Source organism: Typopeltis vanoorti, chromosome 2 (genome assembly GCF_054136105.1).
Source record: "Typopeltis vanoorti isolate ZY-2024b chromosome 2, IOZ_Tvanoo_1.0, whole genome shotgun sequence".
Classification (NCBI taxonomy): Eukaryota; Metazoa; Arthropoda; class Arachnida; order Uropygi; family Thelyphonidae; genus Typopeltis; species Typopeltis vanoorti.
The window spans coordinates 21,173,707-21,201,702 of NC_143550.1; the positions used below are offsets into that span (position 1 = coordinate 21,173,707).

The window sequence follows — 27,996 nt, forward strand, 5'->3', positions numbered from 1 at the left end:
CTCTGCCTAAGTTAAATTAAAGTTGTGACCTGAATATTTTATGTTAAAACATTTCTTAGCTTATTCAGGACACAACAGCAACTGAGGAGGAAAGCTAATGGGCCTATACATAGGTTGTGCAAAAGGAATGATGCCAAATTTGTACAATACTGATGGACTGCATCTAAATGGTTTTGGTTTCAGGTGTCTAGAGAGTTTTGTTCACTGAGCATGCCAAAGTGCAGATTTAGTGAAACTTAAGCAATTAGGGTGGAAGCAAGTGAGTTTGTGTGAAGGCACCCATGAAGCAAGTGAGTGTGAGAATGACCAAGTGAGGAATCTATTCTCTTAAGCAAAAATATTAAACAGCAGTCAATTCAGAAAGTAAAGGTGGGTGGGTGTTGGACTAAAGGGATGTTGCAGTTTCTATATACTAATGCCAGAAGTATCAGGAACAAAAAGAAAGAGTTTTTGGCATTGGTCAGTGCAACCTCACCAAAAGTTATAGGCATTAGTGAGACTTGGCTAACAGCAGATGATTACAGGAATTGAATGTGAAGGGTTTACTATTTTCAGATAAGATAGGATTTGGAAGGAGTACTGCTGACGATAGCAGATGAATTGCAGCCAAAAATAATAGCAGACAGACAGGAGGATGGCTGTTCATTTGAAGCAATCTGGTGTGAGATTGAAGCACTAAGACAAAATATACAATTGGTTGCTGGCCATAGGCCAGGGAGTTCCACAGATGATCTGCAAGACATGCATCACCAAATTAGTACAAGTCCAGTGATCCATACATACATACCTCATGGCAAAAACATGATGTTAAAAAAGAAAATCATAATGTCATTATATATTAACAGGATTGAAGAATTTAAACTATTTTAAGTTAAAAACTTTGAAGGAAAACATAGATCTAATCCAAGGAGTTGGAAAATTAAAATAAAAATAAAATAAATAAAAGTTAAAAGTAAAATCTTAATATGTTATAATACGAAAAAACATATATATCATTATAAATTCAGATCTAAGTTTGTAATCCAGTCACAGCTTCAGGAGCCGCTTGTAAAAAGTCATTCCAGTCATTCTGATAAGCACAAAAGGTGCATTCTTTTACAATATGTTGCATAGTCTGTCATGAAGCACCACAGTCACATTCTGGAGATGACTGTCTGTTCCATTTACAGAGAGTATCTCCATATAGGCCATGGTTTGTCCAAATCCTATTTAGTAATGTCCAGGTTTTTGCTAGGTAGATGTAGATCTGATCCTGTGATGATTTGATCACCTTTAAAGATGTTATGCAAATGTTCTTTTTTCCATTTTTCTTCCATGTTTCCTCCCACTTTGATAAAGAATTAAAATTATTTAGAACTAGTTCTTCTGCTGCTCGTAGTGATGGATGGCGAGATTTCAATCTACTGATGTTAAGAGTTGGGAGATCCTGATGAATAGGTAGGGTTTGGATTACCAGCAATTTTTTGAAATTCACAGACTAAAGAATTCAATCTATGTAGTTCTGTAGGGATAATGCCTGTTACAAGACATTATCCCTAAAGAACTACATAGATTGTAGTTCTGTAGATTGACTCCAATATGTTGGAGTCGATCTAATAGAGACTGTAATTAATCGATAATCCTTGTGTGAGGGCTATTTAGCCACACAGAAGCACAATATTCAGCACTCGAGAATACCAAAGCAAGGGCTGTTGTCCAAAGAGTAGAGGCTCTTGAATCCCAGGTAGTGCCACAGAGTCTCTGTAAGATATTATTACATGTCCTTAGCTTGTATGCCAAGTTTGAAAGATGTTGGCTGAAAGTGAGAGAACGGTCAAGTCTGACCCCCAGGTACTTAGGGAATTTATTATATAGAAGTATAGTGTTGTTCAATTCAATTTCTAGTTCCACATTTGCTAATTTATTATTTAGATGAAAATAAGATATTACTAGAAATATATACACGTTTACACAAGAATAATATTTAATTTGCCAAATATTTTGGTCTGAATATTACAGACCATCTTCAGTGGCTACATAGGAGTAGTTTTAAAAAACAAGTGGAATACGAACAATTGATCATTCACACATAGAACGAGCCATGTGATGTCATATCGCTAAGTATTAGAAGAGTAAACATTTTTAAATAAGATATTAGTGTTTTTCTCCTATTTAAACTGAGTCTCCATCTATTAAAAAATTCATCCAGTATAGAAGAATTTCTTCTGTGCGACTTATGCATTTATGCTATATAGTTATTGCTATATCGTCGACATAACAAAATTTCCTTGATGTAGTTACGGGAAGATGAGATATATACAGATTGAATAATAAGGGAGATAAAACAGATCTCTGTGGCAATCCATTATTTAACTTCCTTTTGCTGCTAGTTTTATTACCTATAGCCACTATAAATCTTCTATCCCTTAGCATAATATTGTTAATGACATGGACTATTGTTTTACATGGGATAATTTTATATAATTTATATAGAAGGTGTTGTCTCCAGATGGTGTCGAAGGCTACTGACAAATCAATAAATGCTGCTCATGTTTTTAAACCCTTTTGAAAACCAGCTTCTATATGAGTTACTAAAAAGAGAACCTGGTCACAACACCTACGATTTGGTCCGAAGTCAGCTTGTTCTATTGGGACATATTCAAAAATAGTGGAGCTTATTCTATTATAAATAAGTCTTTCAAAGATGTTATAACAAAACTGAGGAGAGTAATAGGTCAGTAACTTTCCGTTTATGATTAGGCTCATCAGGCTTTAAAATTCAAAGTATTTTTGCTTTTTTAAAAATAGTGGGAAATTTACCAGTTGTAAGTACATCAGTATAGAACTAAGTTAACCAATAATCTTGCATTTCTTCCCAGATTAATCAAAATTTCTGGATGAATGTTGTTATTATTATTTAGGCCTCCAAGGAATCAATACTCATCATGGGAGGTCCTTCCTAGGAAACACAAAGTACATAAAGACTCATCGTGGGAGGTCCCTTCTGGGAAACACAAAGTCTACCATACCACTCTTTAAACTCATTGCCTGTTCTCACTTTCACCACTCTATCAGGCAATGCATTCCACGGTTCAACCACTCCTCCTCTTCTTGCTCACAGTTTACTTTTGTAACTTCCAGGGATGGCCCCTTGTCATCACTCCTTCCCACTGTTCCACCAAGTGAACAAACTCCCTCAGTGTGTCAACCCTGTAACTACCTCTCAACAGTTTAAAAAGTCTAAATCATATCACCTCTCCTTCTATCCACCAAACTCTGCAGTCCACATTCCCTCAGTCGATCCTCATAACTAACATTGTACAGACCTGAAACTGTCTTTGTACCCTTTCCACAGTGAATTTATCACCTTCAAATCCTGAAGACCAAATCTGAGAACAATAGTCTGTGTGGTCTGATCAAGATCTTATACAACGGAATGATAACTCTTATCTCTGCAGGTCAGCACCTTTCTCATTATTGCAGAAATCCTCTGTGTTACCTCACCACCTTTGCAATATGTCCCCTGAATTTCAGGTTTCTATCAATCATCAACCCCAGATTTCCTCTCCCCTACTTCCTCCAGTATAGCTCCTCCAATAGAGTATGCAGATTCCCATCGATGTGTCCCAAACCTCAAGACAATGCATTTTGCTGCATTAAACCAACACCCATTCATTTGCCCATCTGTCTAGCTTATTCGAATCCTCTTGCAGGGCTACCACATCTGCACTATTACTAATAACCCTTCTCAGCTTTGCATCATCCGCAAACAACTGAATATTCCACTGCAATCCACTGACAATGTCATTGATATAAAGGTTAAACAATAAACATCCCTCTTGTAACCCTCTGCCTCCTTGAAACTGCCCCACCACACAGAACTCTCTGATACCTATCGGACAGCCAATTCTGAATCCAGTTGACCAACCTGACATCCAAACCCATATGCTGCAACTTAAATATCAGCTTATGTGGCACCCTGTCAAATGCTTTTGCTAAATCCAAGAAAATGACAGTATATGCAGTTCCCTCATCTACTGCTCTTGTAACTTCATTATAAAAGGCTAGCATATTACTAAAACAAGAGCACCCATTCACAAATCCATGTTGACTCTCAGAGATAACATTACCCTCATCTGCCCAATGCTGTATACAGTCCCCAACTAATTTCTCTAAGATCTTAACTACTGATGACACACAAACTGGCCTATAATTAGACACTTCCAGCCTGCTGCCGCCCTTATGCAATGTCACTATCTTACCTTCCTTCCATTCCCTGGTCACCTTTCCCGTAGTCAGACTTTCAATGAAAAGCCAGGTCAAATGAGCTGTTAGTTCTTTAGCACATTCTCTCAAAACTCTGTATTTGGAACACGCTCTTCTCCTGCATCTCTGAACCTTGAACCTGCCCTATCCCTCTAGTATTAAAATTTACTCCTCCAGGATGAAATACACCAATAAAGTGTTCATTGAACAATTCCACTATGTCTTCTGCATCAGTCACTCTATTCCCATTTTTATCCCACAATGTCATTCTTCCACAATCATTTATCCTCCTACTGACCACATAGCTAAAATATTCCTAAGGATTTTCTTTGGATCTTAGGGCCAATCTCTTCTCATATTCCAGTTTCGCCTTCCTTACCATACTAGTCACTCTCCTGGCCTGTGTCTTATATTCTTCATGCATCTGCTCTTCACCTGTCTCCTTATATCTCTTCCATAGCTTCTTTTTCACATGCAGTTCCTGTTTAATATTGTTTGTCATCCATTTTGTACTAAATTGTGTAAAAGCTATTCATTGTGGAATATAGCTAACTATTGCTGCTAACAAATATTCCTTCACAATTTCCCAGGCACTAATGATATTCCGGCCTTCCAATTCCTCCCTCCATGGAACTGACCCAAGTTGATATCTAAGACTATTATAATCACCCTCCTTATAATTCCACACATGTTCCCTTTTCTTTGATATTCCTGCATGTCTATTCATCTTCCAAATTAAATCCACATGGTCACTCTTTCTAACTGGCAGGAGAGATGTCATCTCAGTTATTATCAACTCTTCTGATGCTATGCCCAAATCCCAAACTCTTGAACCTCTTGTTCCCTCTATTGCCTACGAACGACATTTGTCCCTCAAGAATTCTAAAAATTCCATTCCCTTATTGCTACATGCATCTTCCTCTCCCCAATTTATACTGCTGTAGTTAAAATCTCCCATAACAATCATTCTTCACACTTGCCAAGCTCAACTGTCTAAACATCTACTGATCCCCACCCTCTGTGCTCCTTGCTCCTTGGTTTGTAGCAACACCCTACTAAATATCCGTCTTGCCCATCTCTACCTCACACTATATGCTTTCAAAATCATTAGTGTCACTGTCTTCTAAAGCCTCCACTCTTAGAGGACATAAGTTGTCACTTATCATAAGCAGTACTCCACCACCACGCTTTCCCTTCCTATCCTGCCGAAAAATGCTGTACCCTGCTACTTCTATTCCTGTTATTATTTACTCTTCTGTCAACCATGTCTCAGTGATCCCAATAATCTTTGGCCAGGCTGATGCTATCAGCGCCACCAATTCCTCTTCTTTATTCTGGATACTCCTGGCATCAGTATAAAGCATAAAAATGCCACTGTTTCTATACCCAGCATTATCCTCTCCAGACCCCACTGGGCTCAACATTACCTGATGTCGTCCCCCTTCTCCTAAGTACCCATTCCCACAAGAGGCCATCCCTGTTACCATTCACCTTGGGCATTCTAGTTTCCCTGCACTGACACCGACTCGTTCAGAACAGCAATCTCTCCAGATGCCTATGTCTTTACTCATTCAAATGCAAGCATTCTCTTACATACAACTCCTCTCTGTCATGAAACGCCCTCCAAGCAACCACATGTTCCAATCCACTCTTCTGACACATTCTAGCTATTATGTTATTCAATACTGCTGCTCTTCTGCTCAGCTAGTCAATATCATACCTAGGCAACACGCATACTATCTTTCCTCTCTGCGTCTTATTTCGCACAACCTCAAGCAAGAATCTCATATCTCTCGCTGCCCAATTTACATTACTTCTCAAGTCATTTGTTCCTACCATCACAATCATCTCATCCACCCTTTCACCCCTCTTAATTGCCATAGTCACACTTTCTATCGTTCCTCCAGGCAAACACTCCTCATGCATCCTATCTTGCACACCACGGATCAGTGAGTCCCCCATACATTACACCTCTTACCACCCTGTTCCTCGATTGCTCCAATGCATCCATCACTCTCTCTACTTTAACACTTTCTCTCTGTGTTCCACTACTTACCTACCTTCCTGACATCACTCTATCCCTGGTTCCAGTGCTCCCTTGCATTCTTCTCATTCCCTCTCTCCTACTGTTTCCATTCTCTCAAAACCAGCAGCCTTACCAGGCTTTAATTCCTTTAAGGCTGCTTCAACTTGTTGCTGCATAAAAGGGCATGCAAAATTTGAAGTTATAGGTGAAGACTTGCTAAATTCTTTTAATATATCTTGTATGCTTTTTATTGATTGGGGGGGGTATGTGATGTATTAGCAATATGGATAGCTAGTTGATCTGGGGTGATTCTTGGTTGTTCTTTAATCAATGGAGCACTACCACCTAGTTTCCTAAGAAGGCTCCAAGCTTTACAGCTGGAGTGAGTAAAGTCTATACCCTCAACTATATTTACCAATTTTTTCCTTCAGGATATATCCAAGTTTTCTAGAAGTTCGTCTGCTGTTTTCGAGTCGTTTTTCATCTGATATTCATTATAAAGTAATTCACATTCTTTGCTCCAACCATGTATATAGTTATGCCTAATACCTCTAGGAATACCTTACTTGGCAGCAAGCAGGACTACACCTATAAATCTATTAAAATTACTACTTATTGGAGATATCCAACGAATACATTTGTCAAGTTCATTTGCATATTTATTCCAGTCAGCCTATTTAAAATTCCAGAGTAGAAAAGGCATTGTTCTCACAAGTGGAATAGAAATACCAATGTCAATTAATACCAGTCTATGTTGACTATGAGGAAGGTCAGTTAAGACCCTTCTCAAATATTGCATAGGGTGAGCTGAATTATTTTTGCTCACAAGACAAAAATCAGGTTATAGTCTCTTTTCCATACCACATATCTAAAAGTGCCTTTGTCTTTGGCATCAAAGACTAAGTGAAGATTATTTAGTTCAGTCCAATCAACAAGTTTTTCACCATATTAGTTGTTTCAAGCATAATTCCACTGTTCATGGTGACTATTAAAGTCACCAATATAAATTACAGGATGTTCAGCAATAGGAATAATTTTTTCCAGCCAAGGTGATCCAGGTGGCTTACAAATATTCGTAATTATAATATCTTGAACTTTTATCACTACTGTGTTTTCTTCAATATTTTGAGACAGAAAAAAACTCCTTTAAGACGATTTCGCACGTACATTGCTGTTCCATATACTTCGTGATAAGTTGCAACAATAGCAGTATAACCTGGAATGCGACCTCTTTTAAGGAGCTATTCAGAATCAGCAGCACGTTTCCTGGACAGCAATCACATCAACATTGTTGGTTAACAATAATTTCGATAAATAATCGCATTTGGCTTTGCTAATAGATTCAATATTTAATTGACAAATACATAGTGTAGGGCCAATATTTCTAAATTCTGGTTTCTGCAAGTCACTATATTCAGTAGACATCATGAAATTCACCACGAGATCCTTAGGATGGACTGGCTGCCTATCGCTGTTGCTTATTTTGCACTACCCGGGAGACACATATAACTTAAGGATTGCTATGGAAGTGAGCAACTTTATCCTCCCTTATCGAGTGATTATTATGGGGGACCTCAACTATGAAGATATAGCCTGGAAGGAAGAAAGATCACATGGATGAAACAGGAGTTAGATGAGTAATATCATTAAGCATGAGCTGCAGAAGAAGAACATGCTGTGGAAGGTATACAGACGGTTCCCGGGTTACAGAATGACCTGACTTATGGCATTCTGTATTTACGAACAGGCTCTCAAGGCTTCCCATAAGGATAGTTAATAATTTGGGAACTAGTTTCTTTCATGCATGTAAACAAACCCGCACTTTTTCTCATTATTAAAGCAACTCTACCCATTATTTGGAAGTCAAATTTAAGGACCTGGGTCACATTTACCATATTTGAAGATTGAAATTCTTTAAAGATTGAAATCCTTTAAAATTCTACTTGTGTCAGACATCCAACATCTTTTGATGACCTTCACCCTAATGTAAAGGTCATATTTTTTACCACCCAACACTACTGCCAATGGACTAGGGAATCATTTCTGCATTTAAGGCTTATTGCTTACGCCGCACATTCCCGCAATCAGTCATGGCTACGGAAGATGATGCGATGGCTTTGAGAGAGTTCTGAAAGAATTATAACATCCATGATGCCATCAAAAACATTGCTGATTCTTATGAGATAGGGAAGCAATCAACAATTAAAGGGATGTGGAAACAATCTGTGCCCTCAATTCTGTTATGATTAATTCCGTGGCTTCACAGAAGACATCGCCGAAGCCAGAAAAGCTGTGGTGGATAGTGGAAATGCACTACAATTGGACATCAATGAAAATGATGTCATTGACTTACTAGAGTTCCATTCACAAGAATTAACCAATGAGGACCTTATGGAGATAGAGAAGCAGCTGATAGAAACACAAGAACACAAAGAATCAGAAGATCCAGAGCCAAGAAAGCCTACGACAAAAGAATTAGCTGAAACCTTTCATCTCATTGCCAAGATTGAGGAGCAAGATCCTAACATTCAGTGGTTTACGAAGGTCTACTGTGTAGTTAGTGGGAATATCAGCTGCTACAAGGCCATTTATAATGAAAGAAAGAAGAAGGCTGTGCAAACAACCCTAGATACCTTTTTCAAGAAACTGACTTCAGTAGCAAGCTCCCCTCCTCCAGAAACAGAATCAAATCCTGATTCTCCAGCACCAGGTCCATCCTCTCGAGCATCATCATCTTCCGATTAATGTTAGCCTACATTCTTGCCTCAGAAATGCCCCTTCCAGTAAGCAAGACATTGATGCAACCTTTAATATTCTTTTTTGATATTTTTCCTATCAAAATTTGTCTGAGTTTGTTTTTATGTTCTGTTTGTTTGAATTAAAAGAAAGAGCACAATAGTTTCTGCAACTTATTATTACGGTACAGGGGTATCATTATTATTACAGTATTACACTGTATTATTATTGCCACATATGAGCCATTAAAGTATTGTTATGCATGTGCGCTATTCATCAGGGATCCGAGTTATGTACAAACCCGACTTACACATTCTCAGGAATGTATCTCGTTTGCAACAACTCATGAACGGAACAAGGCTCAGGCAAGAAAGGTGACTAGCATGGAAAAGAAGGAAAAATCAGATCATGAGAAGAATCTAGCTGAGCAGGCCAAAGAAAATCACAAAGAATTCTTTTGTTATGTGGCAAGTAAGAGAAAGAATGACTATGGAAGATTAACCTTAATGAGTGATGGTCATGAGATGACAGTGCAGAATCTCGCTGTAAATACTGCTGCGGGATTATATGGAATATCAGCTCAAGTTTTGCAAGAATGTGCAAGAAAACTGGCAATGCCTCCGACTAGGCTGTTTAAGTCTCAAGATTTGGTAGAGTTCCAAGGGAATGGAAAGATTGGATAATTTCCTTTCATAAATGAGGTTCTAAGACTGCAGTAGCAAATTAGAGAACAATTAGTATCTCAGGCGTGGTGGTAAAAATACTTGAAAAATTGGTAAAAAAGAGAATTCAAGAAATGGGTAGATAAAAATATAATACTGTATGAAGGGCAACATTATCTTTGCGAAGATTCGGTCATGCATTAGTAATTCACTGTCTTTTTATAATAGAGTAATAGCAGAGTTGGATAAAGGAAATGGCTACAGAATGAATCTGCTGAATTCTGCAAAGGTATTTGACAAAATACCACATGGAAACTCTGTTATGCATATTGGAGTAAATAGGGATGGATACGTTACTGGTTAAGTGGGTAAGAGAGTGGCCACTGGACAGATCAAAAATGATATATGGAGGGGCACATATGAGGCCAAAACAGGTGACCATAGGTGTGCCACAAGGCTCAGTGCTGGGACCATTGCTATTCAAATATGCGCATAAATGATATAGAAAATAATTTAAAGGAAATATTCAGTTGTTTGCTGATGAGGTAAAATTAGGTAGAGCAATAGTTAATCAAGGCGATGTGGAGAGCTTGCAGGATGATTTAAATAGGCTGTCAGTATGGGCAAAAGATAGCAGATGTCAGTTTAATGTGAAGAAATGTAAAGTTATGCATTTTGGGATAGATAGATTACAAGTTGTGTGTCACATAGATGGCACTGTACTCCAGGAAATAAATGAAGCTAGAGATTTAGGGGTGATGGTGGTAGACTGAGAGTTAAAGTTGGAGGACATACTGCTAAGGTAGCTCATAAGATTACTTGGCTATTGAAGAACACCTTAACTTGTAGAGATAAGGCAGTTATTATTCCTCTTTATAAGGCCTTGATACGTCCACATCTTGATTACTGTGCCCAAGTCTGGTCTCCAGGGTTTCTTGGGGATGAAATATGGAGGGGCAGAGAAGATTCAGAGGGAGGAGTGACCAAAATGGTGAGTGGTCTGTGGAATGTTATCTATGGAGATAAGATTGAGGGTGTGTGGATTGCAGAAGTCGGTTGAAGTCAGAGGAGAAAAGGGGGTGATATGATAGAAACATTTAAGTTCCTTAAACGATTTTCTAGGATTGATGCAGCAGAAGTGTTTCAGCACTTGGCTGGAGAGGCCAAAACAAACAGCCATTCCTGGAAGTCAAATAAAGGTGTGGTTAGTAGATGTGAGAGAACTAGATTTTTTTTTTGAGAATTATGAATGGGTAGAATGGGTTGCCAGTATCAGTTGTGAATAGGTTCAAGGAGAGGTATATGATTGATTGTATGGATGGTTGTGGTCTCCCATGATGAGTCTTCAGAATTCATGTTGCCGCCCGTATAATAATAATAATTTACTGCCTAATCACTGTTTTAACAAGATGATTAATAGCATATAATGGGTATTCATTATACAGTCCAATAAGCAACATTATAGCAAACAGTTCGTTCTGACTATAGTGGTGCAACAACTGCTAAAAAGTGGTAGCCGAGTTTATGCTGCAAAAATGCTATCCCTAAAAGAAATTCATCCAAGTAAACTGTCTATTACAGCAAAAGTTGTCTAACAACATTTTCTGAATATCATAGAATTCACATTAGAATGAATTTCTGGTATATGAACTTTGAGAAATGCAATTCCAAATTATAAAAATATTCTTACTAGGATCAAAATTATTACCTCAACTATCCTTGATCTATGAACAGTAATCAGAGTGGATTGTGGTGAAGCACAAGCAGATTCAGTCAAGCCCAAAACAGCTTTTTCATTATTCACATACTTTCTGAATAAAACAACTCGCTGAAACAGATTAAATAGATGCATTAGAGAACATTATGTTACTTAATCACATATAAGAAATCTATTCGAAATGTATCTGAAATCTACATATTCCACTGTTAACCTTTTGCTCATTAGCATAATGTAGAATATTTTCAGCAGGTACAGGCTAATTCATGCACTGGTGTGTAATCCCAATCTGCTGTGGTGAACTGATCAATGTTTTGTTTTAGCATAATTTTTATTATGAGTGAGAAGACAGATAATATTTTATATTTAAAACTTTCTTTTAAACATTTGGAAAACATCTAGTAACATGTGATTTCCTAAAAATTGCATGAGGAGATGATACAGAAACATAATGAATTACATTGTCAATTTAAACAATTCCTATTTTCCCAAAACATTTCTGTCTGAGATTTAATTTCTACTTAGCTGTTCAGGTCTCCAAGAAGAATTATTTTACTTTATGTAGGTCACAGAAAGTTCTACATATAGGAGACATGACAATATGCAGTGTTGATGTTCAAAAAAATAAATTAATTAAAGAAGAGCCTAAGAATTTTATTAGCAATTCTAAGAAATAATGAAAACATAAATAGAAATGATTGCATACTTATATTAAGTGATTTAAATGCAAGCATAGATAAAATTGAGTATATATGGACAATTTTTCCTATTTCTTCTTCTTATTATTTTTTTTAATTATTATTAATGAAGTGTCCATGGAGTCTGGAGACTCATCGCAGGGGACCTAAATCAGCCATCATACACACAAATCATATCATACTTCCCCTTTAATCAATTCACTGTCAGAGAACTCACAACCAATTCTGGCAATACATTTCACTCACTCACTACTCTGTATGCAAAAAATTTGGTCCATACACACCCTACTAACCACACTCTTACACAACTTCCATAGATGGCCCCTGGTTCTCTGATTATTTTCATATATTGAAAAATTTCATTTGCATCAATTTTATAAAACCCCTTCAATATCTTGTATCGTGTCCCCCTCTTTTCTGCCAATCAACTAAACTTTGTAACCCACAAACGTTCAACCTACCCTCATAAGGAGCATTCCACAGACCTGTCACCAGCTTGATAACTCATCTCTGAATCTTTTGGATCACCAACTGGTCCCCAAGAAACCCAGGTGACCAAATCTGTATGCAGTAGTCAAGATGTTGCAAAATCATAGCTTTATAAAGAGGGATAATAACTTCCTTGGGTGTCTCTCCTTTTCCCAACTTCTACTCTAGATGGAGCACTGCAGTGGAGAAGGCAATGGGGAACCACTCCACTATTTATTAATTTAGCGTATGATGTACAGGTCTCAAAATAATATATACAAATTACATAAAACAGCATAAAAACAATTATAAAAATCATATTAAAAGGGATACACAAGGCTGAAATGATTAAACATCAAAATTAAGAATCAGGAGTCAGAGCTCAATCCTTAAATCACAGATCCACTCCAGGGATTATGGGGTCAGTTTAAAAAAGTCCTCTTTAGAACCTGAGAATGAGTAAATAAGGCACTCAAGCACAATGTGATTGGTAGTCTGGATCCCTCTTCCGCATTCACAGTTTGGAGTATCGGACCAGTTCCATTTATGCAGGAGATGCTTACATCTCCTATGTCCTGTTCTGATCCGATTTAAAGTCGTCCATACATGTCTAGGGTGATTGAAGCCCTCCAAACAAGATGTCAGATTTGAAATGGGTGTTTGAAGATTGGAGGTATGTTGAACCCAATACTCTCCCCATGACTCGCACAGGTCAAAGTTCTGGTCGTTTGTTTGTATTGCACTCCTCCAGGCAGGGTGCCTAGATTTCAGTCTTTGTGAAGTATGGAAGGAAATGTCTTATAGGCAAGGAACTGTTTCCAATTATTTTTGTCCATAGTTTGCTTAAGGCTCGAGTCCTGTGGAGCGAGGGAGGGGCTATATTACTGAGAGTTGGGAGCCAGTAACCAGGAGTAGATCTTAAAATTCCAGAGATTATCCTCATAGTTTGATTCAGCTGGACATCGACTAAAGGAGCGTGTGCACTGTTCAGCCACACAGGAGGAAAATACTCTGCTGTAGAATAGACCAAAGACAGTGCGGTAATAAGCAGTGTGTTGGCATTAGCGCCCCAAGTAGTACCAGCAAGTTTATGCATTATATTATTACCAGTTTTTAATTTTCCAGCAGTATTTTCTAGATGATATTTAAATGTCAAACTTCTGTCTAGGGTAACTCCTAGGTATTTTGGATGATTGTTAAATTTCACTTGTTTATTTTTGAAGTAAACTTTTGGGATATAGTTGGCCTGGATATTACTTAAATGAAAGGGTGCTACTTCAGTTTTGTTCAGGTTAGGTTGTAATTGCCATCGTCTAAAGTATTTATCAAGTACAGCTAGATCTTCAGTTAAGGTGTTCTCAGTTTTATGGAATGTTGAATTGCAATGGCAATATCATCAGCATACATGAATCTCCGTGATGATGTCTCTGGGATATCGCTAAAATGTAAGTTAAAGAGCAATGGGGCAAGAACTGACCCCTGAGGTAGGCCATTTTTAATCTTAAAGAATTTACTTTGGGATTCATTGAGAGAGATACTTGTATCCATCTGTCTGCTAGTATTTGATTAATTAAGTTGGCTCCCTAGAAAATGCTAGTAGCAACGGATAGAACTTATAAGGGGGAAGCTACCAGCCCAGCAAACCAAAGTGGTGTCTCTTGGCACAGAGAGGAAAAGGAGGTGCACATTGGAATGGATACAATATTGGGAAATAAGGATGCTTATTTCCCGATAATGTTTCTCCCGATTGAACCTCTAAAAATGATTTAAAGCAAGCTATAAACAAACCGAAAATGAAAGATTGCCAGAGAATCAAAATTGCAACATGGAATGTGAGAACAATGAACAGATGTGGAAAATTAGAAAATTTGAAAAAGAAATGGACAAAGGAAAAATTGATATCATAGGGTTCTGTGAAGTCAGATGGCAAGGAATAGGTGATTTTTATAGTGATGAAGTAAGAGTAATTTACTCAGGTGGGGATAAAAAGGAAAAAGGAGTTGCACTTGTTTTTAATAAAAGAACAGCAATGAGCATTATTAGCATAAAATGTCTGAATGACAGGATTATGGTGGTAAAATTGAAGGCTGAACTGGTGAACATAACAATAATAATAAGAGGAAATGAGAGGAAATGTACGAACACTACAAGAACTAATTAAGGAAGATAAAAGCAAAGACTATATGATAATGGGAGATTGGAATGGAGTTGTGGAAGAAGAGGATGGGAGTGCAGTAGGAAGATACAGACTAGGTAACAGAAATGAGAGAGGGGAAAGGTTAGTGGAATTCTGTAAAGAAAATAAGCTAATAATTATGATTACTTGGTTTAAAAAATCTAAGAGAAGACTATACACATGGAAAAAACCAGTAGATATAGAAAGGTATCAAATTGATTACATTATAGTAAAGCAAAGATACAAGAATAGTGTAAAAAATGCATGCATGTATCCTGGAGCTGATATTTACTCTGACCACAACCTACTATTCATAGAAATAAATATGAAACTAAAAAAGATAAAAAAAAGCTATGAAAAGGAATATGGAACTTAGAGAAATTAAAAAATACGAAAGAATTAGAGGAAACAAGTTTTGTCAAAACTGAAGATCCAGAAAAGAAATGGGAACAAGTTAAAGAGAAAATAAAGATTGCAGAAGAAGAAATTGGATATGTAAGAGCTAAAAGAATAAAAAAACCTTGGATAACTAATGAGATGATATCTCTAATGGAAGAAAGAAGAAAATGGAAAAATAAAGATGCCCCAGAAATGAAAATACAATATAGAACCAGAATGACAAATTGAGAAAGGAAGCAGAAAGAAGTAGAGAAGACTGGCTTAAAAACAATGTGAAGAAATGGAAAATTATGATAGTGGGAAGGTATGATCTTTTGTACGAAAAAGCAAGAAGCATGAATCCCAAGAGAAATGGAACTCGAGCTAGAGGCATAGAAAATAAAAATGGGAAAATCATAACTGAAGAAGATAAAATCCTAATGAGATGGAAAGAATACATTAGAGATCTATATTGACAAGGAAAATAGACCAAATGAGTTGCCATTAGAAGATATAAAGAAGATAAATGAAGACAGAAGTAGAAATGCCATTAAAGAACTAAAATTTGGAAAGGCAGAAGGAATAGACGAAATACCTGCAGAATTCCTGAAAGAACTTCAGAAGAAAGGAACTGAAGAAATAACCAAAACGTATATTTATTTTATAGCAAAGGAGAATTACCAAAAGATTTTATGACCTTAATATTTATACCTATAGCAAAGAAAAGTAATGCAGTAAACTGCAAGGATTTTAGAACAATAAGCCTCATTTCCCATACATCAAAAATACTTATGAGAATTCTAACACGGAGAATTGCATCTAAGGTGGAAGAATTTCTTGGAGAAGATCAATTTGGTTTCAGGAATTGTAGGGGAACAAGAGATGCAATTGGAATGTTAAGAATAATAAGTGAAAGAAGTCTGGAAGTGAATAAAGAAGTTAATATCTGTTATATAGATTTTGAAAAAGCTTTTGACTTTGTAAAATGGGATAGGATGGTGGAAGTAATGGAAAAGATTGGTATAGATTGGAAAGACAGAAGGATAATTATTTCATTATATATGGGACAAACTGCCATGGTGAGAGACATATATGGTACTACAGAACCAGGTATCATTGGATGAGGAGTAAAACAAGGCTGTTCTGTCACTAATTTTGGTTAACATGTATTCCGGAGCAATGTTAAAAGAAGCACTGGAGAATTCAGAAGAAGGAATAAAGATTGGAGGTAGACAGATATTTGCAATATGATATGCAGATGACAAGGCATTATTACCAAATACTGAAAAAGGACTAAAACATCTGTTGAACAGATTACTGGAGTCCTGTATCAATTATGGAATGAAAATTAACATAAGAAAAACAATGGTAATGAAAGTAGCAAGGCAAATATGGATATCAGAATAAATGGGGAAAAATTGAATCAAGTAAGGCCATTTAAATATCTAAGAAGTATGATTAGCAGTGATGGAAGATGTAAAATCAACATAAAAGCAAGAATAGCAATAGGAAGAGATGCCTTAAGAGAAAATGGAATTTATTCAGAAGTAAAATGGACAGAAACCTAAAGAAAAGACTAATAAAATGTTATGTGTGAAGTGTTGTCCTCTATGCAGCTGAAACTTGGACATTGAAGAAAGCAGAAATTAAGATTTTGGAAAGCTTTGAGATGTTAATTTGGAGAAGGATGGAAAAAATCAAATGGCTAGATAAAATAACTAATGAAGAGGTCTTAAAAAGAGTAGAAGAAGAAGAAAGAAGTATGTTAAAGAGGATAAAAAGAAGAAAGGGAAATATTCTGAGAGGAAATGGAATCATTAGAGATGCCATCGAAGGAAAAAGACCCAAAGGAAGAGTAAGGAAAATAATGCTAGATGACATGCTGAATGGAGACAGGTACACAACCTTGAAAGAGAAAGCTCAGAACAGAAGAGAGTGGAAGGAAAGTTTTTGCTACTAAGAGAAGAACCTGATCATTTGCAGAATACTTAAGAAGAATAACTTCCTTATCTCTACTTGTTGGAGTGTTATTCAACATCCAAGTAATTTGTTGAGCTATTTTACCAACTTCTGCAAGATGCTCTCTTTATATCTAATCATTTCAACCTGAAGTGCATAACCTTACATTTTGCAACATTAAATTGACAGTCATTATCCTTTGCCCACAATGGCAATTTATTTAAATCATCCTGCAGGATATTTACATCATCTTTATCAACTATTGCTCTCCCCAGTTTTGAATCATCAACAAATGACTGAATATCCCTCTTAAATCTTTCCCTATGTCATTGATATACAAATTAAAGAGTACTACAGCCCTAGTACCGAACCCTGAGGCACTCCACTGGTCACCATCATTCTCCTAGATTCCACTCCACCATATACTACTCTCATATTTGTTTCTATCCTCTCATTCTGCTGTCACTTTATTATAAAATGTCAATAGGTTACTACCCTTTACAAAGTATGCTGCCCACTATTGAGTATCACATCCCTATACCCCCCACTCTTGTATTTTACCTTTCACCTACTTTTCAAATACTTTAACAACTGCACCAGACATTAATTGGTCTGTAGTTTGCACCTGTCTTGGAGCCACCTTTATGCAATGGTACTATCTTACCCTCTTTCCACTCCCTTGGAACCCTGCCAAAACTGAGACTTAGATTGAATAACTTCATCAGAGGCAATGCCAATTCTCTTGCACATTCGAGCAGCACATAGGATGATATGCCATTCAGTCCCGCTGCTGATGTCTGTCTGTCAGCCATAAAAAATATGAATGTTTCCTGTTTGTCTACCTCAATGTTGATATGCATCTCTACAACATCAGCAACTGTAAAATCACCACCTGGATGATACACCTTTGCAAAATGATCACTCTGCAACAACTATTTCTTTTGGTTCAGTCATCTTCTTACCATGAGATTCATTTAAAGTTATCATACCAAAGTCATTTTTCCTCTTACTTCATACATAACGAAAACTCTCTTAGGTTTACTTTGGCCCGTTTGGCTAATTCTCTCTCTCTCATAGTCTGATGAACTATCATGAATATACATAAAAATAATAAAATAGGATGCATGAATAAAGGTAATATAATAAAGAAAGTATTGGATGATGGCTTAGTGCTATTATCCACTAATTTCTTTATCAAAAGTTCATTTTTATTATTACTAACCACTGACCTCCATTGGGTCAGAGGCTCATTGTGGAAGGTAAACACTATCACACACAAAAGTCATCCAACTGTGCCTTAAACTGATTCAATGTGTCTACATTCACAAGACACTCAAGCAATGCATTCCATTCACCAACCACTCTCGAAATAAAGAACCCTCTCCTCACTCCTCTGCTTACGCCCTCCTTATACAGTTTCCAGGGATGGCTTCTTCTATCCCCCCCCTTCTCCCATTCTATGCAAAATATCTTCCATGTCAACTTGATAACAACCCGTGACTAACTTATATGTCTCAATCATACCCCCCCCCCCTTATATTCATGAGACTTTGCAATTTACATTCTTTCAATCTGTACTCGTACTCCACATTTCAAAGACCACTGACCACCTTTGTGAATCTTCTTTGGACTGTTTCTAAAATATCCATGAAAACCTGGTAACCAAATCTGTGCACTATCCATATGAGGACTGATCAAGGCCATAACATTTGCTCAACTCTGCACTGCTCTCCTCAATTTTACATCATCTGCAAATAGCTGCACATCACCAGTTAAACACATCCCGATATCATTAATATACAAACTGAACAACAATGGACCCAAAACTAACTCCTGCAGAATGTCACTAGTGATCTTCCTCTTTTAGGATAATGCACTTCCATATACAACATTCTGATACCTATATCTGAAAGCCAGTCACTGATCCAACTCAGCAGTCTGTTATCCAATCCCATCTGTTACAATTATTTAACAGCTTGCTGTGTGGCAGTCTATCAGAAGTTTTTGCAAAATCTAAGTATATTAGTGTATATGCATCTCCCTTGTCCAAGACATTTGTCACCTTGTTATAGTACATAAGTTAGTAAAACATGATCTCCCTTTAACAAACTCATGTTGATAACAATAGAGAATATTTCTGTTATCAACCCATTTCTGTATCCTACTCTCTAGTATCTTCACTACAACTCCAGATATACAGATTGACCTATAATTTGTAGCCTCAGACTTATCACCACCTTTATGCAGTGGAACAATTTTACCTTCTTTCCGCTCCCTTGGAACCCCCGTGTTGTTGTAAGACTCATATTAAACAGGCATGCTAATTCTCTGGAACATTCCCTTAAGATGCATGGTGATATGTTATTAAATTGCCTTTATTGACATCAAGGTTATTTCCTCAAATACCTCCTGTTCACTCACAATTAAGCCATCCTTCATATGTCCTCTATACTTAAGTTTCTCATGATCAGGATGAACACCCTTATAAATTGATCACTTAATACCCTGACAATGTCTTCTGCAGGAGTTACCATTCTACCATTTTCATCCTCATCTTACCATAATCATTCTTCTTTCTACTTGCCACATATCTAAAAAACTCTCTAGCAATTTTCTTTGCTGATTTGCCAATTTGCTGCTCATACTACACTTTTGTTGTCCTTATTGAGTCACTCTCCTTGTTTGTTCTTTATACTTTTCATGTAACTGGTTATTACCATTATTTATCTTGTACTGCCTTCAAAGTGCTTTCTTCCAGACATCATACTTAAGTCCCTGATTCTTCTGTTTTACACAACCTTACTTAGCCTACTGACCTTCGGAACACGTTCATACAGTGATGTTATGTACTTCTTGGTCAGTTCCCAAGCAAAATTTATTTCCTTACCACTCAACTCCTCATTCCATGCTATAGCTCCAAGCTGTCTCCTAAGCTTGTCATAAACACCAGTCTTGTACTTTCACATATATTCTTTCCTCGCAGAAGTCTGCATATGGCTAGCCACATCCCAGGTTATCATTTCATAATCACCCTCACCAAATGGAGAAAAGTGCAAAACCCCACTCAAAATTACATACTTTGATGACATGATCAGATCTAAAACTCTCGATCCACACTGGCTGAGATAGCTGTGCCTCAAGAACTCAAGAAATTTATTTTCCTTATTACCAAATGCTATCTCTTCATTTCAATCTATTCTGTAATAATTAAAATCACCCATAATTACCTTTCCTTTGTTCACCACTAACCCAAGTTGTTTATACATTTCTTCATCATCACCCTCTATATTCCTTTGTCTATAGCAACATTCAACTAAATGTTTTCCTGTCACCCTCCACACCACACTGCCACTATTTCCCTCTTTCATGTCTGCTTTATGTGGACATAATTCCTCCTGGTATCATCAGCAGCAGCATCCTCCCTCCCTTCTTGTCCTTTCTATCCCCATTAGGATATCATCTTCATTCAACCATGTTTCACTTATTTTAATGATTTTGGGGTGAATAAAATCAATCGGTGAAATCATTTCATCTCCCTTATTTCTGATACTTCTGGCATTTATAAATAAATACAGCAGTTCACATTTAGGTATATAACCAGTCCTACCCAAGCTACTTGTTAGTTGTGATTTCCCCCCCAAACCTGCCCTTGTCCAATCACCTTTATCACTGCTTACCACATATCTGCTCAAGTCTCAACTTCCCCATCTAATCTACATCCCAATCTATTCCATTTCTATGCTGATCATCCCCATGAATACATTCACTACTACTACTACTTTCAACATCCATTCTCCCTATGCCATATCTCTCTGTCCATCCATTTCCCTGTTCCTCTTGTATTTCCATTCTCTCTTCATCTCTATTATATAGTGAAACCTGTGGAATATTCATAACTAAAAATTCACACGCATACCACAGTATTTGAATCTTAATAATATGTAGATATTTTGTCTTAAGTATCTTAAGACATCATCAGTACAGTTATTACAAACAATACTAGGAATTACATTCAAAGGAACAGTTAGTGCACATGCTTACATTGGAATCCCTCTATGTGAACAGTAGCTGAGGCTGTAAATTAAAATTAATTAAAATATATCTGATAAATTTATTTTATACAATTGAGGATATTAATTTCTTAGACCTCTGGGATAGTGAGACAGTCATTATGGTTAAGATTAGGTCTGTGACGTAAGGCTTTGGCACTCTCTTTATATAAATACTCATGTTTATATAAGAATCTTTGTAGCAGATTGGTGTTTTTCCATTGGATCCTATGCTTAGGGTTTTCAACTCCATGTTGAGCAAGGCCAGATTTGTGCTGTTTGATCAGACGGATGTGGTCTTGGTGTTCAGAGATGTGTTTACTTATAATCTTCCTGTTTGTCAGTAGTACAACATCTTACACAAACATGGTATTTCGTATACGCCAGGTAGCATCATAGGGGAGAGTTTGTCTTCTGGAGAAAGTAGCAATTGTGGATAGCAACAAGTTTGTATTTTTTCGTAATTTTTGACAGACGTTCAGAGATGCCTTTGATTTATGGTATAGGAGTTCTATGGGCTTGTTGTTGAGATCGATTTGTAGTGGCTGATGATTTTTTTGAATTGTTTTTGGGTTGTATCCATTTAACAAGGCTGTATCTTTAATAATTTCCAATTCTTGTTTTAAAGACTCTTCAGAAAAACCAAATTTGTGCGCTCTGGATACCAGAGATTTTATGATGCCATATTTTTGAGATGGATGATGAGCAGATAAATTGTGGAAGTAATGACCTGAAAAAGTTGGTTTTCAATAGAAGTGGAGATGGAACCATCTTGTTTTCGTTGGACGTGTATATCAAGAAAGGATATACCTTGTGATGATTCTCTTTCTAGTGTGAATCTGATGCAAGGATGAAGGCTGTTGATCTTATCTAGAAATGAGTATAGTTCTTGTTCAGACTTCAGACTGCAAAGATGTCATCAACATATTGACGCCATATTTTTGGTTTTGGTTCAAGAGTGGAAATTCTATCTTCTAAGTGTTCCAGAAAAAGGTTGGCTAATATATAAATATATATATATATATATATATATATATATATATTTTTTTTTTTTTTTTTTTTAAAGAATTGAATGACTAGAACCGAGATTTAAGTAAAAAGGTTTTAATATAAAAACATGACTAGTTTTGGCTTGTAACAGCCTTCATTAGGTGACATTATAAAAAACATTGAAGCTTAAATAAACTATGAACATCATAGAGAGTCTCTATACATAATTGACATTAAATTGTTGTGGTTATATTTAAAGCTGTTCTTTCATTTGTTGTATTGTTGGGAAAGTACGTGCTAGTAGCATCTCATGAATGCCAGCACATTATTACAGCTGAATGACTATCTGGGAGGTTGTAGCTCAAGTTATTATTTAGATGAACAGGATTGAAGATGATTTCCCTAGATTTCATGATTTTTCTCTCTAGTTCATCACTGCAACGGAAGATGTTAGATTTTTCCCAGCAGACTTTGTGACTTTGGCTTTCATCATTAGAATTAGCCAAGAAAAGGATATGACTTGATAATGCACTGGCTCGCTGTCTCTTGTAAGTAATGTCCCTCATTTGTTCTTCCATACGCAATTCAACAGATTTGTCTGTCTGCCCAAAAATAAGGAATATCACAATCACACAATATTTTATATACACCACGGTATTTGAGATGATGATGACAAGATGCTACTAGCACGTACTTTCCCAACAATACAATAAACGAAAGAACAGCTTTAAATACAACCACAACAATTTAATGTCAATTATGCATATAGACTCTCTATATGTTCATAGATTTAAGCTTCACTGTTTTAGTGTTTTTCTTTTTTTTTTTTCTTTTATCCTAAAAAAAAAAAAAATAATAATAATAAATAAAATAAAAAATCCACAAAGTCTAGCTCTGACATTCCTTTGTTTATGATCTATTAATGATACAGTTTTCAAAAGTTTGAAGGATGGTTGTTTGATTTCTGTATTTCTAATGAGTATTTTGAAAGGATCAAGCAGCAAGTAATTTAATAAAATAAATTTAATTTGTAAGTAAGATAATATATGGTCTTGTTTTGAAAGTGATGAATTTCAGCAAATGCAAACGAAGAATTTTGAAAGAGTGAAAAGATGACTGAACTATCAGATGCAGAACATATGATCAAATTAGTGCACTACTGATTTGTAATAACTGGAACTATGTCTGATAACTAAGCCTCTAAAGGCTTAGTTATCAGACATAGTATCAGACAGACAAATTATGTGAGATACATTAGGATGACCTATGTAGCTTACACAATATGTCATAGATCTAATTAAACTTATTTTTCAGTGCTGCAGCACTCACTCTCCTGGCAACATACTCTACTTGGTCATCATGAGAAAAATTTCCTCCACAATCATCTGTCACCTAAACTTTTTGTTCAACTTCCAGAAGTGACATCAGTCTTTCTCTTCCTGACATATATTAAAACCTCTCCTGCAACTACCCTATAAAACTCCATTACCAACTTATGTTTCTATTACATTTCCCCACTCTTTCCGTGATAACAGTAGGAGATAACTAATGATGATTCTAACAGTGAAATTACTCTCATTTTTTTTTCCCATGAAAGCAAAGTACAGTGAATAAGGCATTAAAAAAGTAACAAAAACAGACAAAAATGTTAACATTCATAATTCTCTTGAGGGGAAGAAAATGTCAAAGATCAAAAAAAAAAAAAAAAAAGTAATAGTATAATTAAACAAGTAATAGTTTATTATTTAAAGTAAATAACAAATACTTATTGCTATTTCATTTATACTGAGAAGGAAAATGGAAATGTTTGAAGAGATATTTAGAAAGTATTTCAACTTATGGATCTGAGAGCTGGGTAAGAAATAAAAACACTTCATCAAAGACTGCAAAAAACAGATATGAGCACTGAGAAAGATTAGGGGATTGAACAGATGGCATCAATGGCAGTATTATGTTAAAAATGAGGATATTAGGAAAGAAATTGACAGTGGTAGTATTCAGGAATATGTTAGCAGAACTAATAAACAGAATAAAAGAGGAAGGTCAGCAAGAAAACAAGTTTTTTTTTTTGCTGGGATGGCAGGAAAAAGACCCAGAGGACAACCAAGATCTAGGTGGAATGATATGCTAAGAAGCACCTTAGAGGACTAAAATATAAGACTGGATAATAGTGGAGTCTTGACAGATAACAGATTAATTTTGAGGAAAATTGTTGATAGGAAGTTAGTAATAAAGTAACCTTTACATATAGGACACTCATTATATTCTGTACACTCCTTGTGGATACATGTTGAGAATGATGATGCTGTTCTAGAAAGTTGGCAAGGAAAAACACTGATGAAGAGTCACAAAATATCTGTGAATTATATTACTTAAATAAAAGAGCCAATAGGCTCACTTCGGTGATGTGACATTATTTAAATGAATATTATAAATGAAATAATGTGGGATTTAATATCCCCTTCATTTAAATAATGTGAAATTATATTTATTTGATATTAAAAATGACTAATAATTTTAATATTTTGATGCTGAGAAATTTTATTAAAAAGAATACACATTATCCTTCTTTATACTTTGTGTGTATTAAATTTTTATTTTTAATGCCAGGAGAAATTTTAGTTTATATAAAAATATTAAATAAATAAATTATATTTTACAGTTGATAAATCTGTAAAAAAAGCATGAACACATTTTCATGGATATGTGAACAGGTTGCCCAGCCATTTTCAAAGGGGGGGGGGGGGTTGGACAGCATAGTTTAACACAAAATAGAGTTTTCAAAAGTGAAAGAATGACAGATTTATTCTCTAACAAAAATATTACTGTTCTACAAACAGAACCTCAAAGTCTAACAAAACAACATGTCACATCACTCTTAGCACCTTATTGCAATAGAGATTAACTGGAGCATTTCTAATATAACAATATAAAAAATTGTAAAAAGTGAAGAGTTGCAATTATTAAATTATTTTTGAGGAGCTATGTAAATAAGACCAATGAAAATACAGTCATCACAACTAAGAGTCATCATGCTCTTGGTGGCAAATTATGGAGGACCTAAGAAACTTTGCTACTTGGTTAATATAAGCTTATCTGATCTTTGTATACTGCAAAAAAAAAAATTCCAGAGGAGACATAACAGGATGAACTTTAGCAACTTATGATCAAAACAGTTAAAACTGCATTAAATCTAAGAGAGATGAAGTTAAGAATGCAAGCTATAAACATTCATGAAATAAGAGATATCCTAGTTTTTTGTTTTTTTTTCAGAAAAATCTGAAAGTAACAAATTAAAATAGGAAGACTCAACGAAATTTCTTATGTCATACTAGGTAAATAAGATGTAACTATGATTCTAAAAGAATTAAAAGTAAAAAAAAAAAAAATTAAATAAACAATACTAAGCTATTAAAACCCAGTAAAAACAAAGCGATGATATGTCACCATCAGTACAGTAAAGAAATTACCAGAAGGGCATCATATTAGTTCCAGGTTAACATTAATTTTGGAAATGCTGACTCATATTCCATAAAAATTAGCATAATCCAAAACAATAAATTTCTATAATAAAAGTTAAAACTTATCTTACCTCTTTATGAGGAATGATATGTGGAACTTTCTGCATTAAAACTTGTGCTGCTTTTTTGCCTTTCTCCAGATCACCCATAAAGGAACTCACTTTGATTTCCCTATTTGAGAACACAAATGACTAGAACTGTTTATTTTAATTTTTCCTTTCTAATTGTCTTTAAATGAACTAGTTTGCTCTTATTTAAGAGATATTAAGATATTATAAGAGAGGATTATTATTATTATTAAACAGATTACAAAATCCTGATCAATAGAGAATGACCAACTGATTTTCCAGTCCTCCTTGGAATGACAGACTGATAAGTTAATGATACTTTTGCAAATCATGTTGATAGAAAGTAAAAGCTGATTACTTTTTAGAGATATTTATGTGCTGATTGTTAGCCAGCTTAAGACTCTACTTTCTAATTCTCTGATATTTTCAGAGAATTAGAAAACAAAAACAAAACTTTTCACCAATTTGATAGGATACCACACAAAAGGCTGTTACATAAACCAGAGAATATAAACTCTTGACTTGGATCAGTGGATGGTTGACAGAAAAATATCAAAAAAGTGGTATATGGTAGGTGTGAATCTGCCAGCTTTAAGGTTACCAGTGGTATACCTCAAGGTTCAGTGCTTGGGCCACAGATGTTCAATCTATTCATTAATGACATTAGGAAGGGTCTAACAGGAGATGTGCAATTGTTTGCCGATGCTGTGAAGATAGGCAGGACAATCAGGGATGCTACTGATATAAACCACTTACAAAATAATTTGAATAGGCTGGGAATTTGTGCAAATGAATATGACTATCAGTTTAATGTTAGTAAGTGTAAAGTTATGTACTTTGGCATGATGCGATTTCCAACAGCATGTTATAGCCAGGTTATGCTACAAGAACCTGATGAGGCTAGGGATCTTGGCATAATGGTGGATAGGATTTTGAAGTTCAAAGGTCACATAGCATTGCAAATACAACTCAGAGGATAATTGTGATGTTGAAGCAAATCTTGAAGTGTAAGGATATCGTTTTGCCTTTTTATAGGGCTTTGATACGACCACACCTGGATTATTGTGCACAGATTTGGTTTCCCAGATTCCAAGAGGATAAAGAAGCTGCGGAAAAAGAACAAAGAATAGTTACAAGATTATATCTGAGTAATGGGATTTAGATTATGATGAAAGATTGCAGGTATATGGATTACAGATTCTGGTTAATAGGAGAAAGAGGGGTGATACAACAGAGATCTATAATCTTCTAAATGGGTGTTATAGGATATCGTCTGATGAAATTTGTTATATGGAAATTGGGAGAGAAAACATGTCAGCATCCATGGAAGTTAAGTTTGTTTGCAGTCAAGAAAGGGATAAGAGCTAGATTTTTTTCTCTCGCAGAGCAGTGAGTAGGTGAAATAGTTTGAATTTAGGGTAGTGAGTGCATATGTTGTGAATGAATTTAAGGGAAGGTATGGCAACTGGTTTGGGTGATTTACAGCCTCCCTCGGTGAGTCCACGACTCCCTGAAGGTCTCAGATAATAATTTTGCCAATTGTCATTTCAGCAATATCATGATCATCATCAGTTTCCTGATATGTACCATGAAGAGGATTTCAGGCTATTAAGACAGAACTACATGATTAATTTTACATTTTTCTATTAACGAATTTCCTCCAAATCAGTATTACTTGTCAGCATTGCAATATTGACATAGTTAACATTTCTTTCTTCTAAGGCACTTCTGACTGAATTAATCCACCTATATCTTCATCTTCCACCAGGTTTTTTCCCCTGCCATCTTAGTATCAAACAGCTGTTTCGCTAATCTTTCTTCTCCCATTCTGTTCAAGTGACCATACCATTTTAGATCTCTTACATTTTTAAATGCAAACAGTGTCAAGTCTCCATGTTTAATATAATTCTGCCATTGATGCCATTTGTTCATGCCCCTAATTTTTCTCAGAACTTTCATATCTGTGGTTTCCATTCTTTGATGAAGTGCATTATTTCTAACCCAACTCTCAGATCTATAACTTAAAACTGGTTTGAACAATGATTTGTATACTCCTGGTTTAGTGTTTTGGCTAATTTCTCTCCCCACTATCCAAGTTTTACTTATTTTGTTGTCTATTCCCAAATTAACTTGCCATCATCACTAAAAACTATGCCTAAATAGCTGAAATATTTTACTGATTTGCCACTGAGAATACAACTGAAGTTTTCCAAGTTTTGCATTTTTATTCCTTGCCTCTTCTCTCCATGTGAATTTGTGCACATTTTTAGTAATAACCAGTCCATGTCCTGAGCAGAAATACA

At 35.8% G+C, this 27,996-nt stretch overlaps 1 protein-coding gene across 4 annotated transcripts in view; it reads right to left on the reverse strand.

The window, feature by feature from the left end:
* The window catches only part of LOC150108868 (ubiquitin-protein ligase E3B), a 552,093-nt gene that overhangs the window by 136,584 nt on the left and 387,513 nt on the right, over window positions 1-27,996 (reverse strand). For all 4 annotated transcript variants that reach the window (XM_090410488.1, XM_090410470.1, XM_090410479.1 and 1 more), the window contains 2 exons: window positions 25,697-25,796; window positions 11,378-11,497 (listed from right to left, as the gene is read on the reverse strand). In XM_090410488.1, coding sequence (XP_090266614.1) covers window positions 11,378-11,497; window positions 25,697-25,796 — 220 coding nt within the window. The remainder of the gene's footprint in view (window positions 1-11,377; window positions 11,498-25,696; window positions 25,797-27,996) is intronic.